General features: G+C 44.6%; 1 protein-coding gene across 2 annotated transcripts in view; it reads left to right on the top strand.

Moving 5' to 3' along the window:
- Positions 1 to 19,568, top strand: part of LOC147019242 (substance-P receptor-like) — a 71,980-nt gene that overhangs the window by 42,790 nt on the left and 9,622 nt on the right. For both annotated transcript variants that reach the window (XM_085899575.1, XM_085899574.1), the window contains exons 3-4: positions 13,725 to 13,875; positions 19,319 to 19,515. In XM_085899575.1, coding sequence (XP_085755701.1) covers positions 13,725 to 13,875; positions 19,319 to 19,515 — 348 coding nt within the window. The remainder of the gene's footprint in view (positions 1 to 13,724; positions 13,876 to 19,318; positions 19,516 to 19,568) is intronic.

The following is a 19,568-nucleotide window of genomic DNA, read 5'->3' as shown; positions in this document are numbered from 1 at the left end:
TGTTCCATCACTGCTTTATACAGACAGAGGGTTTGTAACTAATCAACAAAAGTTGGGACATCTGTAGGAATTGTTTGCATCAACTTTCAAGGCTTAATTTACTTCCATTGCTTCAGAACAGCTGCAGTTGCTAACCCATTACTTGTTCCTTGAAAAGGGCCTTTTTTAACAACTCTGAAATTTACTTTATTTTTCATTTTTTGGAAACCTGAACTTTTTTTTTTCAACCTCTGGCAGTTTACTGCTTAGCTTTGTACCATTTCAGGTTATTCACTGGACTTTAACTGCTTAAATTTCAGTAAAAACTGGAAAAATGGGGGTGTTCTTAAACTTTTGACCCGTAGTGTATATAATACTGTGTATATGGATGTGGATGTGTATGTCTATATAATAGTGTGTATGTATATGTAATAGTGTGTATGCATATGTATATCTCTATTATAATACCAAGCTTGCACACTAAAAACTCTGCTTGCCGTCACACGATCCCTTTTAAATTGCTGTGGCACTTAGCGGACATGCCGACAATGTTTGGGAAGTCTTGGCGTTCCATAGTACCACTTGTATTTTGCACAATGCGTATTTTTGTCATTCCCCATGTACAGTCTGTCGTCTGCTACCAGCTATGCTGTACTGCTATCCCGTGCATGTGCACGGGTATTGCTAGTGTAATAGTATTGTTGTGGAGGTGTCGGAGATATGTTGATGCAAATTATGTTTGGAAACTGTGAGCTTTAGTGTTACTTGTCACCAGACGGAGGGTGGTGCTGTTAATTAGGTATGGTCGAAGACTAATTTGTCACAGCATGTGCTTACCCACGTGACCTATTCATTTGTTTTTGCATTTACAAGCCAGCAATAACAAGAATTCCGTTTTTATAAGAACACAAACCGAGCCACTGAGCAGGCAGATACTCCACCTTGTTGCTACATGCCAACAAGCCATGCCCAGAAGCTTGTGATTGATCGGTGGACGTCAGAAGGTTCAGCAGTGACATGAGTGAGGAGATGGCAGTTGGAAGATAAGGGCATCATGGTTGCTTCTCCTTGGCATGACGAAGAAGGCTGCACGATTCTTATGTTCATGCTTTGTGAATTTGCCCGTGTGCTGGAGCAAGACGCTGGCCATTGACTGTTTGGCTGAGCCGTGAAGTGTGTACGCTTCTGAGGAGGGAAGAAGAGCGTTCCTCGTGGCCTGATCACAGGGCCTCAGAAATTGTCTCATCACGTGGGCGATCGTTGTGAACAGATTGTGTGCAAGAGAGGAACGGTCAGCATATTCGCTCTTGAAAAGAAGCTACACCGCGGTTCGTGAGCCCTGACATCGAGTATCGTCGCACTCACGTTTGCCCGACCAGAGGGCAGCTCGGTGCCATTTTGGGTGTGGTTTGCCATGAGAGATGACGCCGTTTGATCGTCAAATCCTGAAAGATCACTTCTGGACCTGAAGCTGAAGGCCCTGTCACACGTTGACGATTTAGCCAGCATATGCCGACGTATGAAAAATTTGTCTGAAACGCTGGCACACGTCGAATACGTTATGGGTAAGTTTTGTATACGTTAAGAGCATGCTGGCATACGTCGTAGTATGCTGGCATATGTTGTACGCTGAGCTGTAAGACAAATTTTCCATGCTTGAAATTTTTGGACGTATGCCAGCGTATGACTCGCACGTTCCGCATAACGCTGGCCATAAGTTGTAGGCACGTTATGCGATCGTTGACACACGTCGACACACGTTACTTGTAAGTTACTCATAAGTCGAAACACGTCGAGGTAATGCTTAGCGTACTCAAAACTTATTTCTAACCTATGAGTAATGTGTTGTAGGCACGTTATGCGATCGTTGATACACGTCCACACATGTTACTTGGAAGTTACTCATAAGTCGAAACACGTCGAGGTAATGGTTAGCGTCAGTGTTCCAGACTCCATGTTTTATTTTTTGCTTTTTTTTTGTTTTTTTTGTATGACGGTGATGTTGACACTTCGATTTATAGTGCGGTTATAATATAATATAATTAATAGGCTGCCGCTCAACGATTTAAATCATAACCGCACTAGAAATCGAAGTGTCAACATCACCGTCATACAAAAAAAAAACAAAAAAAAAGCAAAAAAACAAACAGGGAGTCTGGAACACTGACGCTAAGCATTACCTCGACGTGTTTCGACTTATGAGTAACTTACAAGTAACGTGTGTCGACGTGTGTCAACGATCGTGTAACGTGCCTACAACTTATGGCCAGCGTATGCGGAACGTGTGTCATACGCCGAGTACGTTGAGAAATTTTCAACATTATGAAAATTTGTCGACATACTCGGCGTACTACGACGTATGCCAGCGTGCTTCAGCGTGCTATTAATGTATACAAAACTTACCCATAACGTATTCGACGTGTGCTAGCGTATTTGGCAAATTTTTCTTACGCTGGATAAAACGTCAAGGTGTGACAGCGGCTTGACACTTCGATGTCTAGTGCGGTTATGATTTGAATCGTCGAGCCGTGGCCTATTAATAGCCGTGGCCTAATTAGGTCAGGGGGGATTAACCTATCCGCCAGATCCACGACATTTGGTGTCATTAGAGTGGGATATGAACCCCCCTGACTCCCTCAGGAGTGAAAGATTCGAACTCTGAACAACATTTCACAGGGGACATGAAATTGTTGATCACAATAATTGGTGTCTGGAGAAAAGAACGCTTGGAAATTCCAGAGAATTTTGGGTTTTTTTCTGAGGAGGTGAAACGCGTGCAGGAAATGGCGGAGCACAAAATGGCTGTTCGGTGGGAAAGTAATGGGAATGAAGGAAGTGAGCCAAGGGTGGAGCTGGTTGATAAGCAAAGGGGAAAAGTTTCCCCTGTCCCCGAACGGGGGGCCCAACCGCCAAATTACCCTCCAGGAGAACAAAGTGATTCTCCTTGGATCCACGCTCAATCGTAGCAGATCGGCCTCGCCAAAGCCATTTGAGATTAATCAGATGCGGGATATGATGAAACAAATGAATGGGAATATGCAAAAAAAATGAACAGGGATATACAAGGAAAAATGGATGGTGATATGATATGAACGGGCATACGCAAAAAATGATGGGTGATATGAAAGCGATATGTGATGGGTTCAGGGCCAATGTACAAGCAATGAGTAGTGAGGTAAAGGCGGAGGAAGAGGCCGAGCCGGTAGAGGTGAAGGCTCAGTCGAAGGCAATCGGCACACGGGTAACTGCTGCACGTACGGACTCGTGCGAAACGAGTGAGTCGGTGCGCGAGGGAATCAGGGAGGAATGAAGGAACAAGGGAAAGAATCGAAGGGACAAATTAATGGAATGGAGAATGACATGAAGGGAATGAGTGAACAAGTGAACTAAATTTAGAAGGGAATGACACAGGAACTGGGGGCACGAATTGATGGAATAGGGGAAAGGAATGAATGAATACTTGGGATGTTACAGGAGTAGCTGAATACTTGGGACAATGCCATACAAGGAGAGGAGATGAAACCAAAAGTTTCTGTTAGCCACAGTGGTGATGTTGATGGTTCTCTTGAGACCATGCTCCGGCTGACTGACTCGTACGAAGTTAAACTGGACTTGCAGCACTTTGACATTGGGAATGTTGCAGAACAGGGAGGGTCGAGCAGATTTGGCAGAACAAATGTTTGAACCATTTGCAGGACATGTGGTGGAGGAGAGCGACAGTGATGTTGACACACCAAGTACCGAGCAAGTGGCAAGTTCGGAAACAATCGGAAGTGAGCATTGCTGATGTACCCCAGGAATCCTCTCCAGAGGTCAGATTGATAGATTCTTCAGCAAGGGACATTGAGGAGAAACAGGTGGATGAACTGCATGATGAAGGCGAATTACAAAATACTGGATTTGGAAATGAGAGCCGTACTTAACTTCATGAGGGACTTTGTCAGTCTTCTTTCGATCCAGTGGTTGAGAAGGATACTCCAGAAATTGTTCCACTTGAGAGGATGTTTAAAGTTGATGAATGTGTTGTGGGGAATGAACCATTGGATGATGATTGAAGGCAAGAATAAGGAAGATGAACCTTTTAAAGAATCTCTGCTGATAGTTTATGTCAGGAGATCAGGGCATTGTGTACGCACCTGCAGTCATTCAAAAGTGAAGCCCAGAGTTTGACAGAGCTTGAAAAGACGTTGGCAGGAAGAAAGTCGGACCTTGACAAACGATCACAGCAGAGTGTAGAACTCCAGCTCTTGCAAAAACTCTTAGCTGACAAGACGCAGGATGTGAGAAATTTGGGTCTGCCGGATCTCGGAGGAGGATGCAGGCATTCTGGGAACGAATGAGATAAATTTGGGTCTCCCAGATCCGAGAGTGGGGTTCAGGCATCGGATTATAACATGTAAGCAGGTCATGGCAGTGAAGGAACACGATCACCATTTTGCATTGCAATGTTTGAAAATTGAATGGAAACAGGGGAGGAAATGAGATGTTGGATTGTGTGGGTGGGGAAGATATGTGGGTCCGCAGGAATGGATCAAGCTCTGGAAGAGCGATGACTGTGCCCTCCCCTCCCCCCGAGGTAATTTGTCCCTGGTAGCTGGTAGTGTCTGGAAATGGGGACCCGTTGAAGGGAAGGTTTCATTGGGCAAACACCGGTAAAGAGACCCCTGGCGACCCGTATGAGGCTGAGAGAGGCTACATGGTGAGGAGACCCTCACCGACGAGGTGCACAGCAAAAGAACTGCTTGGCTGTGTTACGGTTATGGGGGTCGATGGAGGAATTTCATCGGAAATATCGGATTGTATAGAGTTGCTTGGTCCTTGGATGTGTAGGAGACATCTCAATGTAAATTAAGTAGGGAAACGGTGAGCTTAAGTGTTACTTGTCACGACACTGGGGTGGTGCTGTGTTAATTAGATAGGGATTAAGACCAATTTCAAACAGTAAGTCATTGCTCCCTGTGACCATCTCCACCGTTTTTCTATTTACAAGCCAGCCATGGAAGAATTATGTTTTTGTAACAACAACTATAACAACAAGCGAGCCAGGCTTGCCGAGCAGGCAGAAACCCCACCTTCCCGGCTTTCGTGTAAACAAGCCACACCCGGAGGTAGATGAAGGGTGAAGTTCGAAAAGAGCAGAGAGTAGTTGTGAGAGGAACGTGGCTGGGATGGAGGATCTCACTTTGCTCTCCTCTTGGCACGACGAAATGTCTGCATATGCGAAATTCTCATATTCGTGCTGAGGCGAATTGGCTCGTGTGGTGCAGCAAGATACTGGCCATTGACTCTTGACTCTTGGCTTGGACGTGAGAGACCGACCTCGAAGCCTCATGTATTTCACCGAAGGGAGTTGCGCCATTCTGCAGAGAGCCGCAGCATCGGCAAGCGCGATCGACGAGGAAGCCGCACGGCGGTTAGTGAGCCCAGGTGTTGAATACCGCCTCACGAATCACCTCATGAACGCTTCCCACCCAGAGAGCGGCTCGGCGCCGTTTTGTACGCATCTTCCCACACATGACGAAGTGGCTTGGCCCCAAAGTTCAATAAAGACCACCTCTGGACAAAGCTAAGTGCCAGAATAAAGGAAGGATTTTCTTTTATTTTGTTTTCCCCTTGTCTGTATTAAAGTCCATTTGTAGAGGTGCCTCGACTTTCGGCTTTAATTTATCTCACGTTTATTATTACATTTTGAATTACACCCTTGTAAATGTTTCTTCTATTTTCATTAAATCCCCGTGTTTATTTAAAATTGCTGGTATCTGTGTATGTGTGGTGGGTTCGAGTATAAACCCCTTGTGTTGTGCATCCATCTGTTCCGTCGCTCCGCCCATGCTACCCTGCCTCTCCCGCGCACGCCATAATCTCTGAGGATCACATGTCCACCTCCTCAGGAAAACCACTTGGCAATCCGGCCTGGTCGGTGTTAACCGTCCATCCACCACAATTGAATCGGGGGGGGGGGGGGGGATGAACTTAACCGCCAGACCCGCGACGTGTCATTCTTTTGCATATAATACTTTGGTTATGCTTGAATGACTTCTCCAAAGGTCATTGATCACTCCTGCAAAACCAAAAAAAAAACATAAGATAATGACTAAAAGTACAAAGGTCATTTGAAGCGGTGAACCTTTTATTGACATACCTGTATATATGTATAAAAATAAAAATGACCGTTTTTACAGCCATTTTTCCCTGCTGTGCAGGGGTTAGGCTTTTTCTTGAGGCAATGTTTTATGGCCGGATGCCCTTCCTGACGCCAACCCTGGTCGCCTCTTACGGCACACAGGGATATGGTACACCTATTCTAACCGGGGCATACACCGGGACCAGTACACTGGTACTCACTTCGCCGACCTCAGATGGATGACAGGCTGAGTCAACCCCCTGGTGTTAATTCAACTGCCAGCAGGGCTTTAACTCAGGATCCTGGGATCCCAAGCCGCCACCCTAACCACTAAGCCAACACCAGGCTTGTATGTGTATGTATGAGAAATATATATATATATATATATATATATATATATATATATATATATATATATATATATGTATGAGAAATATATATATATATATATATATATATATATATATATATATATATATATATTGTTATGGATTTCATAATCACATCCGACTAAGGCATACAAACATTTAGGTCCTCAGAGAGTTATTTCCATAAATGCATGTCTAGGATAGACCCATCCCCATGTCTGGTGGGATTCTAACTTTGATGCGTTGAGAAGGGTAAAGAATAGATTCCCTTTCTTATGGAATGGCCTTTTCCTCTTTATGACAGACACATTCATGCATGTGAGATAGCCGTTAGCTCAACGGAGGCTCGTCTACCCCTTTTCCATCAGGACACATTGGCTTGTAGGTGGCAATTTATTTACACCTTGGGCTTACAGGACATTTGATTAAGCACACCGCGGGCTTTTCCTGAGCAGTTATTCTGACGGTCAAATACGGCTGTGGATCATTTACCACACCCACCTATCTTTCATTGATGTTTGACACCCGCCTCTCTTTCACCGATGTTGACATCCGCCTTTTTCCATCGACGTTTGACGCCACGTTTGGCAGCTCTATAGATGCTGGCTGACTCTTGTTCGTGTCGGGCTGAACGAAGAAGGAATGATCGCGAGGCTGACGGTTGGTCACGTGCAACGATGCGCCAATGGGCAAGGTGGATTTGGCTGAAGCCTGCTTGAGGCTCTGACCAGACGGGCCGCCGATAAAAAGGATGGGAGGAACCCTTTCCTCACAGTTTGTTTTGTGACAGTTGGTGATGGCCTTGCAGCTCTGACCGCTCTGACCGCTGGCCTCACAGTGCCTCAGCCCCTCGCAGCCCCTTACAGCAGCCCATTGGTTGCGGCTCCTTGTGGCTCCTGACGATGGGTGACGGTTGGACTGTTCCTGCTGGTTCTGCTCGAGACCTGCTCCTGGCGTCCCTGGTTCCTGGGGGTGACGACGTGACATTGATTGGGGTTCAAGCCTGTTTGCAGGTGGGTGCATGGCAAAGCAGGGCTCTGGCAACCAACCAAGGCACGCTCACACATTTCAGGACGTTTTATTTGATGCACGACGCCTTCCACCTTGGTAGGCCGAGACCGGATTTCAACCCCCCCCCCCCCAAATGATCTGCTGGGTACCCTTGTCTTGTGTTTAATCATTAAGTAAGGCATAATGAAAAGCATCTGCTCTTTGTTTGTTTTTTTATATCAATTCTGATTAATTCTTTATTTGCTTGAGATTATTTTGATTGATTTCAATTTGCCTATTTTCACCACAAAGAAATAAAAAGTTCTTCAGTTCCTTTATTTTTTCCTTATTAATAAATTCCTTCTTGACGTTTCAACCCGTCTGTGCTTGTCCTTTCTTTCCATTGATCCAGCATTGTCCGAACCGAGATAGATTGGGAGGTAATTACCAAATTAATTAACCTGTCATAGTCGGCATGCACCAGCGGTTAAGCGCTCAGCCGCCGTGACTTGAGATCTAATCAAGATAAGATTAGTGCTTGGCTGAGGGCGTGCTCCCCGTTCAGGAAGCCACGTGACCTTCAGGTAAATGGCAAAATTAGAAGGTGGACACTGGAACTCGTGGTTAAGTGATTAGCATTCGTGGTTGTAAAGCAACCCACCGTGTCACGAAGTTAATTGTGAGGTTAATTCAAAGAGAAATGCTAGTCTTTGTCATGGATAGAAAGTCTGCACCGGCAGACAATTAGAACAACAGGTTTTATTAACTGGAGGATGATAAACCTGGGATTCAAAGAGGGGCCGTGGGTGGAGCATGGGGATACATGTTAAAGGGACTTGCGGTGACAGTTGGCAGTTTAACTTTGAGAGATTTGGAGAAGAAGCAGTTAAGTTGGATATTTGTGGAGATTTGTTTAAGCTTCGACAGTGAAGCCACGAGGGAATATGAGGAGTGGTTGGAGAGGAGCGGATTCATGCACAACTTTTTTGGAGTCGGTTCATCTGGTAGCTGCGGGCATCACAGCAGTGTGTGTTCACTCCTGCGAGAGTTTGATGGGGGCATTTGCCAGTCCCACTCTCGCAACTCCCTCACATGGACCCATTGGATCAACTTGTGTGTCTTGGTGCCTTCAGGGCTCCTTCACCGTTTCTGCGAGAGCATACCACCACTGCAACATTTCATGTGCCTGTAACGCCCTCAGGGTTCCCCTGCCTGAGCCCACTGAGCCACTATATAATATAATAGTAAGGCGTATATAATATTTGTTGATGTGCAGTCAAAATGACCTTGGACACGCCATATCCCTCTCCGGCCTCAAAATGGTGTCATGCGACACAACATGGTAACATGTTTTATATCTGTGGCGATTACAACCCATCGCAAATTGTTCAAATCCACCATCGTTGGGGGAAAAAACAACATACAGGAACTAACAAAATTATTTCTTAGATTTCTTGTCTTTCTTATGTGCCACCACAGAATAGGACTGTCAGCAAAGATCTTTGTTGTAGCTTCCTTTATCAGTCGGGAGAAGATTAAATTCTCTCTGACAGATCTGGCAATACTGCTCGTTCTCAAGTTATCGGTCATAACCAATGGGATGTGATGATTTTGATAAGAAATATATATGTATATAGATTCACAATTATTAACTTGGTGTGAAACTCGTGCAGCCTTACTCCAAGCATCATTAACCCACACACACACACACACATAGCAAAAAGAGGGGTGAAGCAATTAGTTCATGTCTGTCTGTCCATCCATCCGTCTGTCTTATCACTTTATGATCAGGGAACAACTTATTTAGATTGAATTTTATACATGAATCGGAACCTTATACCGGGAGTAGTGGCGTGCACCTGTAATCCGACTACTCGGAGGCTTGGGTTGGAGGATCACTTGAGGACGGGAGCTCTGTGCTGGGCCGCGCTATGAATGAGAGGGTGTAGGGCAGCCCGGAATCATGGCGAAACCCAATCCTTATCCCTGTGTTGTAAGAGGCGACCAAGGTTGCGTCAGGAAGGGCATCCGGCGTAAAACCTGTGCCAAATCAGTATGCGGATTATAACTGATGATCTGCTGTGGCGACCCCTAACGGGAGGTGCCGAAAGACTAACAACAACATGAATCGGAGCCTTAATCCGAAGACAAGTTTGCCGTTTTCCATACTTTATCTTTGAATTCATCCCGACCGCGCATATGCAGAGAGGAATGTTTAAATTTTTACCTCCGCCACCGAAGGTGAAGGAGGTTATATTTTCACCCCCTTTCTGTCTGTTTGTGTGTACAGGATGTCTCAAAAAGTTGTGGACAGATCCACATAAAATTTTGTGGACATGTTGGGTGTGTGACAAGGGAGAAATGATTCAATTTTGGTGAAGATCCGGATCTGATAATTTTTTTAAGTGATTCTTCACCATTGAGAGATAGGGTTCAAAAACGATACATAGCATGATATTTCAACAATGTATTGGCCTGATACGTTCTCGTGGATCAGGCATCACAGGGTGGAGGTGTGCGCTCTACCGAGTGCCCTTCTAGTTTTACTCTGTCTTCCTGCCTGGCAGTGAGACAAAATTTAAAATCATTTCAAACAGGAAGCTTAGTGTTTTAAATGACGTAATAAAGGACACAAACAACAGGCACGAAGAACTAATGGAACATGATAGATAGGGTGGTGTAATAATAGATACTGGGGAAAATGGCGGTAAATTCCAGAATAAATTTATTTGTCCACCTTGAAACCTCTTTCAAGCTTTATTAAAATTTAATTATAAACTTTAAAATTGTAGAATACAAACCACCTTTATCATACTTCCAAGAATGATGATATATATATATATATATATATATATATATATATATATATATATATATATATATATATATATATATATATATATATATATATATATATATATATATATATATATAGTGTTGCAGCTCTGTGAATCCAGCACTTCCCCAATGGCACCTAACATACAGTGGTCCAGAGGCAGCTATTTCTTTAGTATTCATTCAATTGGCCCTTTCATTATGTTCAGTGGGTATGCTGGACAAGATGAGTTGCATCGGACCTTTAGTTTGGTCTTCAATCCACAATTATTTCAGCCATTTTTCACTTTAACTTCCCATACTACCTCTTCACGTATGCATGCATGCCAGACCAAACAGGAATGTATACCACAGCAGCCGCATTAGCATACGCACACCATTTCCACGTTCAAAGTGAGCACGATTCACCAATGGACGCCTCACCTCAGACCCTCACCATGCTCACCACAATGCTACAATCCTAATCATAATCACCACAATGCCTCCTAAAAATCCCCATAGTAACCTGCGCTCAACCTCGTCGCCACAATCACACAGACGCTTCAGTCTCCTCGCCCCAACTGCTTAACCGCTTCAACGTCCTTACCATGAACAGTACAGTGCTTTCACCACCTCACTACAATCGCCACAACTTCAAGTTCCCTGGACGCTGACCACCATCCTCTGGGATGCCAAGGAACGGAGGACATTGTGGGTGCCTGCGAGTCAGAACACTTTGACATGCAACTCAAAGCGCACATTCATAGCCGGAAAGCGCTCCCAGAAACCTGCGCCCCATATAAATCTCAGAGCTCTGTTGCTTGGCCGAGTCCGAGAGCAAATTAAGCCATTTTCTGCTCCAGAGTCTGGCGGGGTTGCGTCTGCACACCAATGAGGATGTTCTGAAACGCCTACAGGGTCTCTTGACCGAGCCGAGCACCACTCATCAAACCTGAGCCGACAGCACCAGTTACCGAGTGAGAGCTACACTGACCAAGCCGAAAGAGCAGCGCGATTCACCGAGACCAAGCCAAGCAAGCAGTTACTGAGTCATTGCCGGGTCATCAGTACTCAGCTTCAGCTGCGTTCCGCAGCTGATACTCATCGTCATTTAACATTTACAGACTCACATGCCACGTTTCGCTGCCTCTCCCATCTACTGTCATCTGCTGAAGACGCAAATCACTAAAAGAGCAATTGCTTATCCACACTCCTTCACTCCTCTTCTGCATCACATTTGCACCTCCCTCTCACGCACCACAGTCACCTCCAGTTTTCTTCCTCCTTACCCCTCCTAAGAAACTAAAAAGTGCAGGTCTGTCAGCTGCGCCGGGTTTTGAACGAGGTTGAAAACTCCTCAACTGCCTCTCCTCTTTCTTGCTCTCTAATTTACTCGGGTGTGTGTCTAATGGCTCTGTAATGCTCACATAAGATAAACATGTATAAGTTTATTTGATCAGTTTCGCTCTGCCCAAGCTTATTACCGCCACCACCGAAGGTGAAGGAGGTTATGTTTTCACCCCTGTCTGTCTGTCTGTCTGTCTCTCTGTCTGTCTGTGCAGGATATCTCAAAAACTTGTCGACAGATTCAGATGAAATCTTGTGGACAGGTTGGGTGTGTGACACGGATGAACTGATTAGATTTTGGTGAAGATCTGTATCGGGATCCAGCTCCTAGAATTTTTTTAAGTGATTTTTCACCATTGAGAGAGAGAGGGCCAAAAACGATACATCGCACAATATCTCAAAAAGTTGTGTACAGATTCGGATGAAACTTTGTAGCCAGGTTGGATGTGTGGCAAGGAAGCATTGGTTCAATTTTGGTGAAGATCCAAATCTGGATACAAGAATTACTTGATTTTTAAAGTGATTCTTCACCATTGAGAGATAGGGCCAAAAACGATTTAAAAAAACAGGATATTTCAAAAATGTATTAAGCTCGATATGTTCTTGTGGATCAGGCATTGTGTGGTGGAGGTATGTGCTCTACCGAGTGCCCTTCTAGTGTTATAAAAGTACCCAAGTCGTTTTGTCTTTTCCTTCATTGGTCGAGCATTGTCCGCACATTAGTTTAGCCAGGAGGCAGTTCTGTCCCACCGAATTTGCTCTTGTTAGCCAGCACACACTCACTGTATCCCTCGCAGGAATCCGGGTGTGAGCTGAGGATACGAGACCCCAATTGGTTCAGCCATCCAGAGTTAAGGTATCACGTGAGGTCGTGTAACCCTGCCAGGATTGGCAACCCGCCAGTGTGCGGAGTTTGCTGTGCCCGGCGGCCTCAGGACCGGGTGTTTGGGAGGGACCCGAGGCTTCTCCTCTTGGTGACCCTCTAGCCCCGAGTCCATAACAATGTATATATATATATATATATATATATATATATATATATATATATATATATATATATATATATATATATATATATATGTACATCATGAGAGGGCATGGCATGTGAGAGGGTGAAGAAGAGGTCACTGATACGGTGACATATGAGATTCCAATTGATGCTGCATTCTATTTCAGTCACTCGAAACTATCCGAATTTTTCAAACAATCTTGAAACTCACTATTTTATGAAAATTGAAGTATGTACTTAAACACTGAGCATTGTATCATGTTCTATTAAGTCTCTCGTTGGTGATAGTGATCAGGTAACCTCTCCTTGTGAAAAAAAATAAAATCACTCATTTATTGAGTTCGCACGAGGAAAGTATCAACATTGCCGCAAAATACGTCACAATCGCAGAAATTGTGAATATGGTCTGGATTTTTTTTTTTCTTTGAACGATGGAGGATTAAATTATTCAGACATCAGGTAAGAATGAGAATCCATCAACTTGTAATGAACATCCATGCTGTATCCCTCTGCTCTGAAGGAGGTGCTGATGTCCAATAAATTCACACTGATGTCTGCAATGACATAGGTCGTACTCAAGAGATGGATGATAATTGTTGACATGCTGTAATTCAAAAGTCTGCCACTACTCCCCTTGAATAAGTCACCATGCCATTGTAATCGTCGATATAGCATTTCAGAAGGATTGGTTTCGAGGCCTTAAAGCTAGCTGTTAATCATCTTCTCGATATAATCAACAGAGAGACACACACAGAAGAGGATCCCATTTTAGTTTCCATGGCTACTCTTTTCCTTTGTCTCCAGAAATTATCCCCAAACGTCAACAAGATCGGTTGAGGACTAATTCAGCCAATATTAAGATGGTGGTGAGATTGGGGCTGGTGTCGCAAGGGTGATCCACCCACCTGCGGAGATGGCAGCCAACAACACCAACTTGCACACGCACACACATTTCCATGCGCGTGCACACTCGTATATACGCACACATGGAGGAGGATTTTTGTTTTGTTAATGATAAAATTGATAATCAGAAAGTTTTTATGAAATAAATAATTTGACGTGCAGCGAATATCCTTGTTGTTGTGTGCTGCAGTTATCACGTGGTCCTACTGGTGGTCGTATATCTCTTTCCACTGATTTCCATGGCTGTGATTTACTCCATCGTGGGGTATAGCCTCTGGGGTAGTTCTGTTCCAGGTGATTCCTCTCACAAGTACCACGAGCAACTTCATGCCAAGCGCAAGGCAAGCGGGTTACAAAACACTACTACATCACTGCACCAACACAGCAGGACGATCCATCCATGTCTGCACGAGACATCATAGTCCAGCAGCTGAACTGTTAAATTGAAATAATTGTGCGTTTTGTGTTAAAAAGCACTTTTTGTGTTGGCACACTTACCGTTTGGACCATTATTATCAATATTAGATGTGTAGCCACCACAAGAAGCACCAAAGGCAGAATTTACGGGGTTCATTTGACTCCCAAATAAATTTGTTACTTAGGGCTCTATGGCTAGGATACGGACCCCCCCCCGAATTGACAGAAACGTGCGGCGGCTGCAGAGTTTCTGAGGTGGCCTCAGGGTGGCCCTACGCCGTATGGCTATCTTTTACAGGCCGTAGGGGCCGCCGTGGAATTATAGCACGGAGTTTTAACTTTTTTTCATTTCTACGTTGGCCGTAGCAATTACCTGTCAACGTATGGTTACCTGCATGACCATTGTTCCAATTTGATGAAACGATTCTTGTTAGTCTCACCCTGAAAGGGTTGCGAGACGATTGTAATGCCACTGTCTATCTGTCTGTCTGTCTGTCTGTGTGTATGTCCACGTCAATATATTTTTGCTTTAAATTTTTTTTCTCTGGAACTGCTTGTCCGATCGATGTGAAACTTTAAACAAAGGAGGAACTCCCCATGGAGAATATTTGATTGATAACTCAAACATCATAGATCACATGGTATGGCAGCCAAATTGGATGAAAGGTAAATTTTGGACATCTCCTTAACCATTCAACGAAAAATATTGAAACTTGGCATATCTATCTATAATTCCAGCAATCTCTGTGTGTCTGTCTGTCTGTCTGTCTGCAACCGCTGTTTTTCGACAACCACTGGACCGATCTAATTCAAACTTGCCAGGTATATTTCTGGGGCCCTGTGGATGTGCCTTTTCAAGGTTTGATATTAATCGGACAAGTGGCTCCCAAGTTATGGCCATTTATTTACCAAAACAATGACAGGACATGGTACTATGACGTCACAATTGACGTCACAATTCTTTTTTTTTGTTTTTTCGCACGTACGGCCACACACGAGTATCATCAACTCCCCATGCGGTATATAAGGTGATAGTGATGACATCAGTGAAGTGGTATTCCGGCCATGATTGGTTGAATCAAAATCCTTATCCAAAAATCTGAAACTTCATTTGTGTGATCTCCGACCCCGATGTGACTGAAGAATTAAATTTATGACGTCATTGGTCACTTGGTCTGGTGGCCATATTGGATTGAAAATATAAATGTAAAAAAAAAAATGTTCTCCAGAACCATGTAACAGATCGATGCGAAACTTCATTCGTGTGATCGACTCGCCATGGGGAATACAGTTTGAATTTACTCGACTGATGCAGTTGGGTGTCAGCAATGACAAACGGGTGCACAGCGCAAGACTGAAAGCCAGATAACCGGCAGTATTTCCTGATCTCACAGCACATTCAGTGGGTTGTTACATTTTTCTCACATTTGAGGAACATCTTGGAAGTGCAATCAGGAAGGCAAGTGATGATGCCAATGATGCGATGTATTTAGAAAAAGCAGTCCAGGTTGTCAGTGGAGATATCCACGACATGGCCAAAAGTATGTGAACACCTGCTCGTCCAACATCTCATTCCAAAGTCATGGGCATTAATATGGAGTTGGTCCCTCCTTTGCTGCTATATCAGCCTCCACTCTTCTGGGAAGGCTTTCCACTGGATGTTGGAACATTGATGTTGGATTTGCTTCCATTCAGCCACAAGAGCATTTGTGAGGTCGGGCGCTGATGTTAGGCGATTTGGTCTGGCTCGCAGTCGGCGTTCCAATTCATCCCAAAGATGTTCGATTGGGTTGAGGTCAGGGCTCTGTGCAGGCCAGTCAAGTTCTTCCACACCGATCTCGACAAACCATTTCTGTATGGACCTCCCTTTGTGCATGGGGCCATTGTCATGCTGAAACAGGAGAGGGCCTTCCACAAACTGTTGCCACAAAGTTGGAAGCAAATGGTCATCTGGAATGTCATTGTGTGCTGTAGCGTGAAGATTTCCCTTCACTAGAACAAAGGGGCCGAGCCCGAACTATGAAAAACAGCCCCAGACTATTATACCTCCTCCACCAAACTTTACATTTGGCACTACACATTCGGGCAGGTCGCGTTCTCCTGGCATCCGCCAAACCCAGATTCATCCGGCGGACTGCCAGATGGTGAAGCGTGATTCATCACTCCAGAGAACGTGTTTCCACTGCACCAAAGTCCAATGGTGGTGAGCTTTACACCACTCCAGCCGATGCTTGGCATTGTGCATGTGTGCGGCTTGTGCGCGGCTGCTCGGCAATGGAAACGCATTTCATGAAGCTCTTCACGAACAGTGCTTGTGCCGACGTTGTTTCCAGAGGCAGTTTCGAACTCTGAAGTGTGTGTTGCAATTGCCGACAGACAATTTTTCAATGCTACGTGCTTCAGCACTCGGCGGTTCCGTTCTGTGAGCTTGAGTGGCCTACCACTTCGCGGCTGAGCTGTTGTTGCTCCTCGGTGTTTCCACTTCATAATAACACTGACAGTTGACCGGAGCAGCTCTAGCAGGGCAGAAATTTGATGAACTGACATGTTGGAAAGGTGGCATCCAATGACGGTGCCACGTTGAAAGTCACTGAGCTCTTCAGTACGGCCCATTCTACTGCCAATGTTTGTCATGGAGATTGCATGGCTGTGTGCTTGGTATTATACACCTGTCAGCAATGGGTGTGGCTGAAATAGCTGAATCCATTAATTGGAAGGGGTGTCCACATACTTTTGGCTATGCAGTGTCAGGACAACTTCCATATCCATATTTCAGTTGCTGATGTTCAACAGTGTGAAACATTTCTTAACTCGACGGGCATTCAGTAGAGCGCATACCTCCACCACACAATGCCTGGTCTCTGAGAACATATCGGGCCCAATCAATTTTTTAAACATCATGCAACATATATTTTTGGCCCTATCTCTCTCGCAATGGTGAAGAATTACTTTAAAAAGTAAATAATTCTCATATCCAGATCTGTATTTGGATCTTCATCAAAATCGAATCAATTCTTCCTTGTCACATACCCAACGTGTCCAACAAGTTTCATCCGAATCGGTCTCCAACTTTTTGAGATGCCCTGCCTACAAACAAATGGACCGAAGGATGAAAACATAACTTCCTTCCACCTTCGGTGGCGGAAGTAATCAGTGGGAATGCCACGTCACCACTGAAAAACCCTCTTCCAATACACATAGCTTTTAAAATATATGGTCTCACCAGAAAGAGAAGCCTTGTTGATGCACTCTTCAGTCTGGGAATATATGTGCTTGATGACTTATCCAAATATTGACAGACATGGCATGCCTGGTGTTCCCTTAATGCTTCTGGTGGTTGGCTTCGGATCCCATGGTCCTGAGTTCAAATCCTGTTGTTTTCTGTTGAATTAATACCAGGTGTGGTTGACTCAGCCTGTCATCCTTCTGAGGTCGGCAAAATGAGTACCAGCTTGCTGGGATGATTGAGCCATTCGAGTATCCTGTGTTGGAGTGGCAACCCGTCCAGGATTGTGCCCAATAGCCCAGGAGACTGCTTTGTCAGCACCAATGCTCTCTGCAGAGTATGGTCCCAATGGAATGGACAGACATGGCAAATGGCATTTGCAAGCAATTTGAAACAGTACCTGTCGTGTATCCACCAAAAATGCAAACCGGTCTTTTCTATACTTGGCCATAGATAACATTGATCACAACTCCAGTTGCATAACAGCTCATGACTCAGTTGATGCCAATTGTGGGACACTTACCAATAATGAGGTATCATCTTCTGACATATCAAGAGCTGCTCTACCAATAATCTCCAGTTGCGCTGAAGATGAATTCACAGCCCAAGTGGTTTCTGACCCTTTAACTCCTCCAATCCTTCAACTCATAACTGAAGTGACTTCAGAGAAGGACTGGCTGAAAACAGTTATGGAGGGAGAAAGTAGACAAAAATGATCGGATCACCTGGTTTGCGAACCTTGCTCACATTCAGCAGTTTTATACCTCCACCTGCTCTTCCTGTACTTCTACCTTTGTTTCCAGAAAGCACATTGGTCATTGTCAAACTCATTGGTCATAGTCAAACATCCCATGGACATTGTGGAGGCAGTTGTTCAGCATCTCAATCCTGGCCAAGTTCCAATGATTGCTGTTGATCAACCACTGTATGCGCTGGCAAAGCAAATACAGTGGTCCTGGACAACTACGCATGGAGAAGATGTCGTCATGATGCTTGGGAGTCTACATATAGAAAAGGCAATTTTGAAGGTAAGTTACGTGAAATTTAATGTTTAAAGGTCAAATAGCATGATTACTTCATCTTTCCCCCAAAAAAATTTGTGACAACAAATGGGCTGGATTTTTTTTCCTCGTCAGCTGTGACAAAATTGGTTGGAAGACAATGGGTGGACAAGTGTTTTCACCCAGAACAAGTGTTCGCAACACAATGTAAACCAAACCCTTGAAACCCTCTTTCACAGCAGAATCATAAGAACAACTGATCGGGAGAGTAGTGATATGAAGTGTTCCCACTCTCTCAGGGTAGTGGTTCTCTCCCCCAACCCCCAGTTGTCTACCCCCACCCCTCCCTCAACAATAACTCTGTAGCCCTCCATATGCTCCCAGAGATGACCCTTATCTATATTTTATGGTTCACTGTGCAGAATGCAGAACATGTAATAATCAGTAAATATTTGGTGCCTCAATAATTTATTTGGAGCCTCGTGAGTGGAGGAGGCCAACAGGCCGACCACGTGCCTCGTGGTTGCAGCAGGTTGATCGGAATCTCAAGGAGATGGGGGTGGGCCAGGCACCTGCCTGGGAGATGGCCATATGGAGGCCCCTGGAGGACCGGCGGAAAGTGGATGCAGCGACGCGCTGCTCTAGCGCATGCTCCCATAGCTGACCTGACCTTAATACTTCAACAAAGAATAGGATAACCAACCTGTTGGGGTTTTGGGTTGTTTGCATATATTCCATCGCTTGGGTCGTTTGAAAGTGGCTCCACATCTGATAATGATCAGCATGATCCAGTGGACATCATTGATAAATGTCACGCTTTTAACATAAAAGGCACAATTTATTTTCGATCTGTTGGACTATCACTCCCTGCAACCCAACATATCATTGCACGTTGGTGTTGCTACACATGATATAAAATAAAATAACGCTTATATCTTGATCTCTCCTCTTTTTCTCATCTTATTAATCACGATGGACTCTCTGACCTTTTTTCACTTATAGTTTACTTGGAAAAAGAATATCTTATTCCAAGCTCCACACGAAAATAAAGCGGACAAAAAAAAATTGAGTTTGGTAACTACAGATCTGGAAGCATGTTGTTGACGATGATCTAAACTGCCTGAGTGCTTATTGAAACAGGTGGTGAAGATGCTGGTGGTGGTAGTGTGCACGTTTGCAGTGTGTTGGCTTCCCTACCACATTTTCTTCGTGATGGCTTCACTCTATCGTGAGATGTTAATGTGGCCTCCAATCCAGCAAGTCTACTTGGCAATCTTCTGGCTTGCGATGAGCTCTTCTATGTACAACCCTATCATCTACTGCTGCCTCAACAGCAGGTGTGTACCACTGTGTACCAAGCACTGAAACCACAATCAGTGCTCATGAGCAC

The sequence above is a fragment of the Eptatretus burgeri genome, chromosome 10, assembly GCF_056783735.1.
Source record: "Eptatretus burgeri isolate ZD-2024b chromosome 10, Ebu_testis_v1, whole genome shotgun sequence".
NCBI classification, from domain to species: Eukaryota; Metazoa; Chordata; class Myxini; order Myxiniformes; family Myxinidae; genus Eptatretus; species Eptatretus burgeri.
Note: the sequence above shows the minus strand (reverse complement) of the source record. Positions and strands in the feature narration are given on the sequence as shown.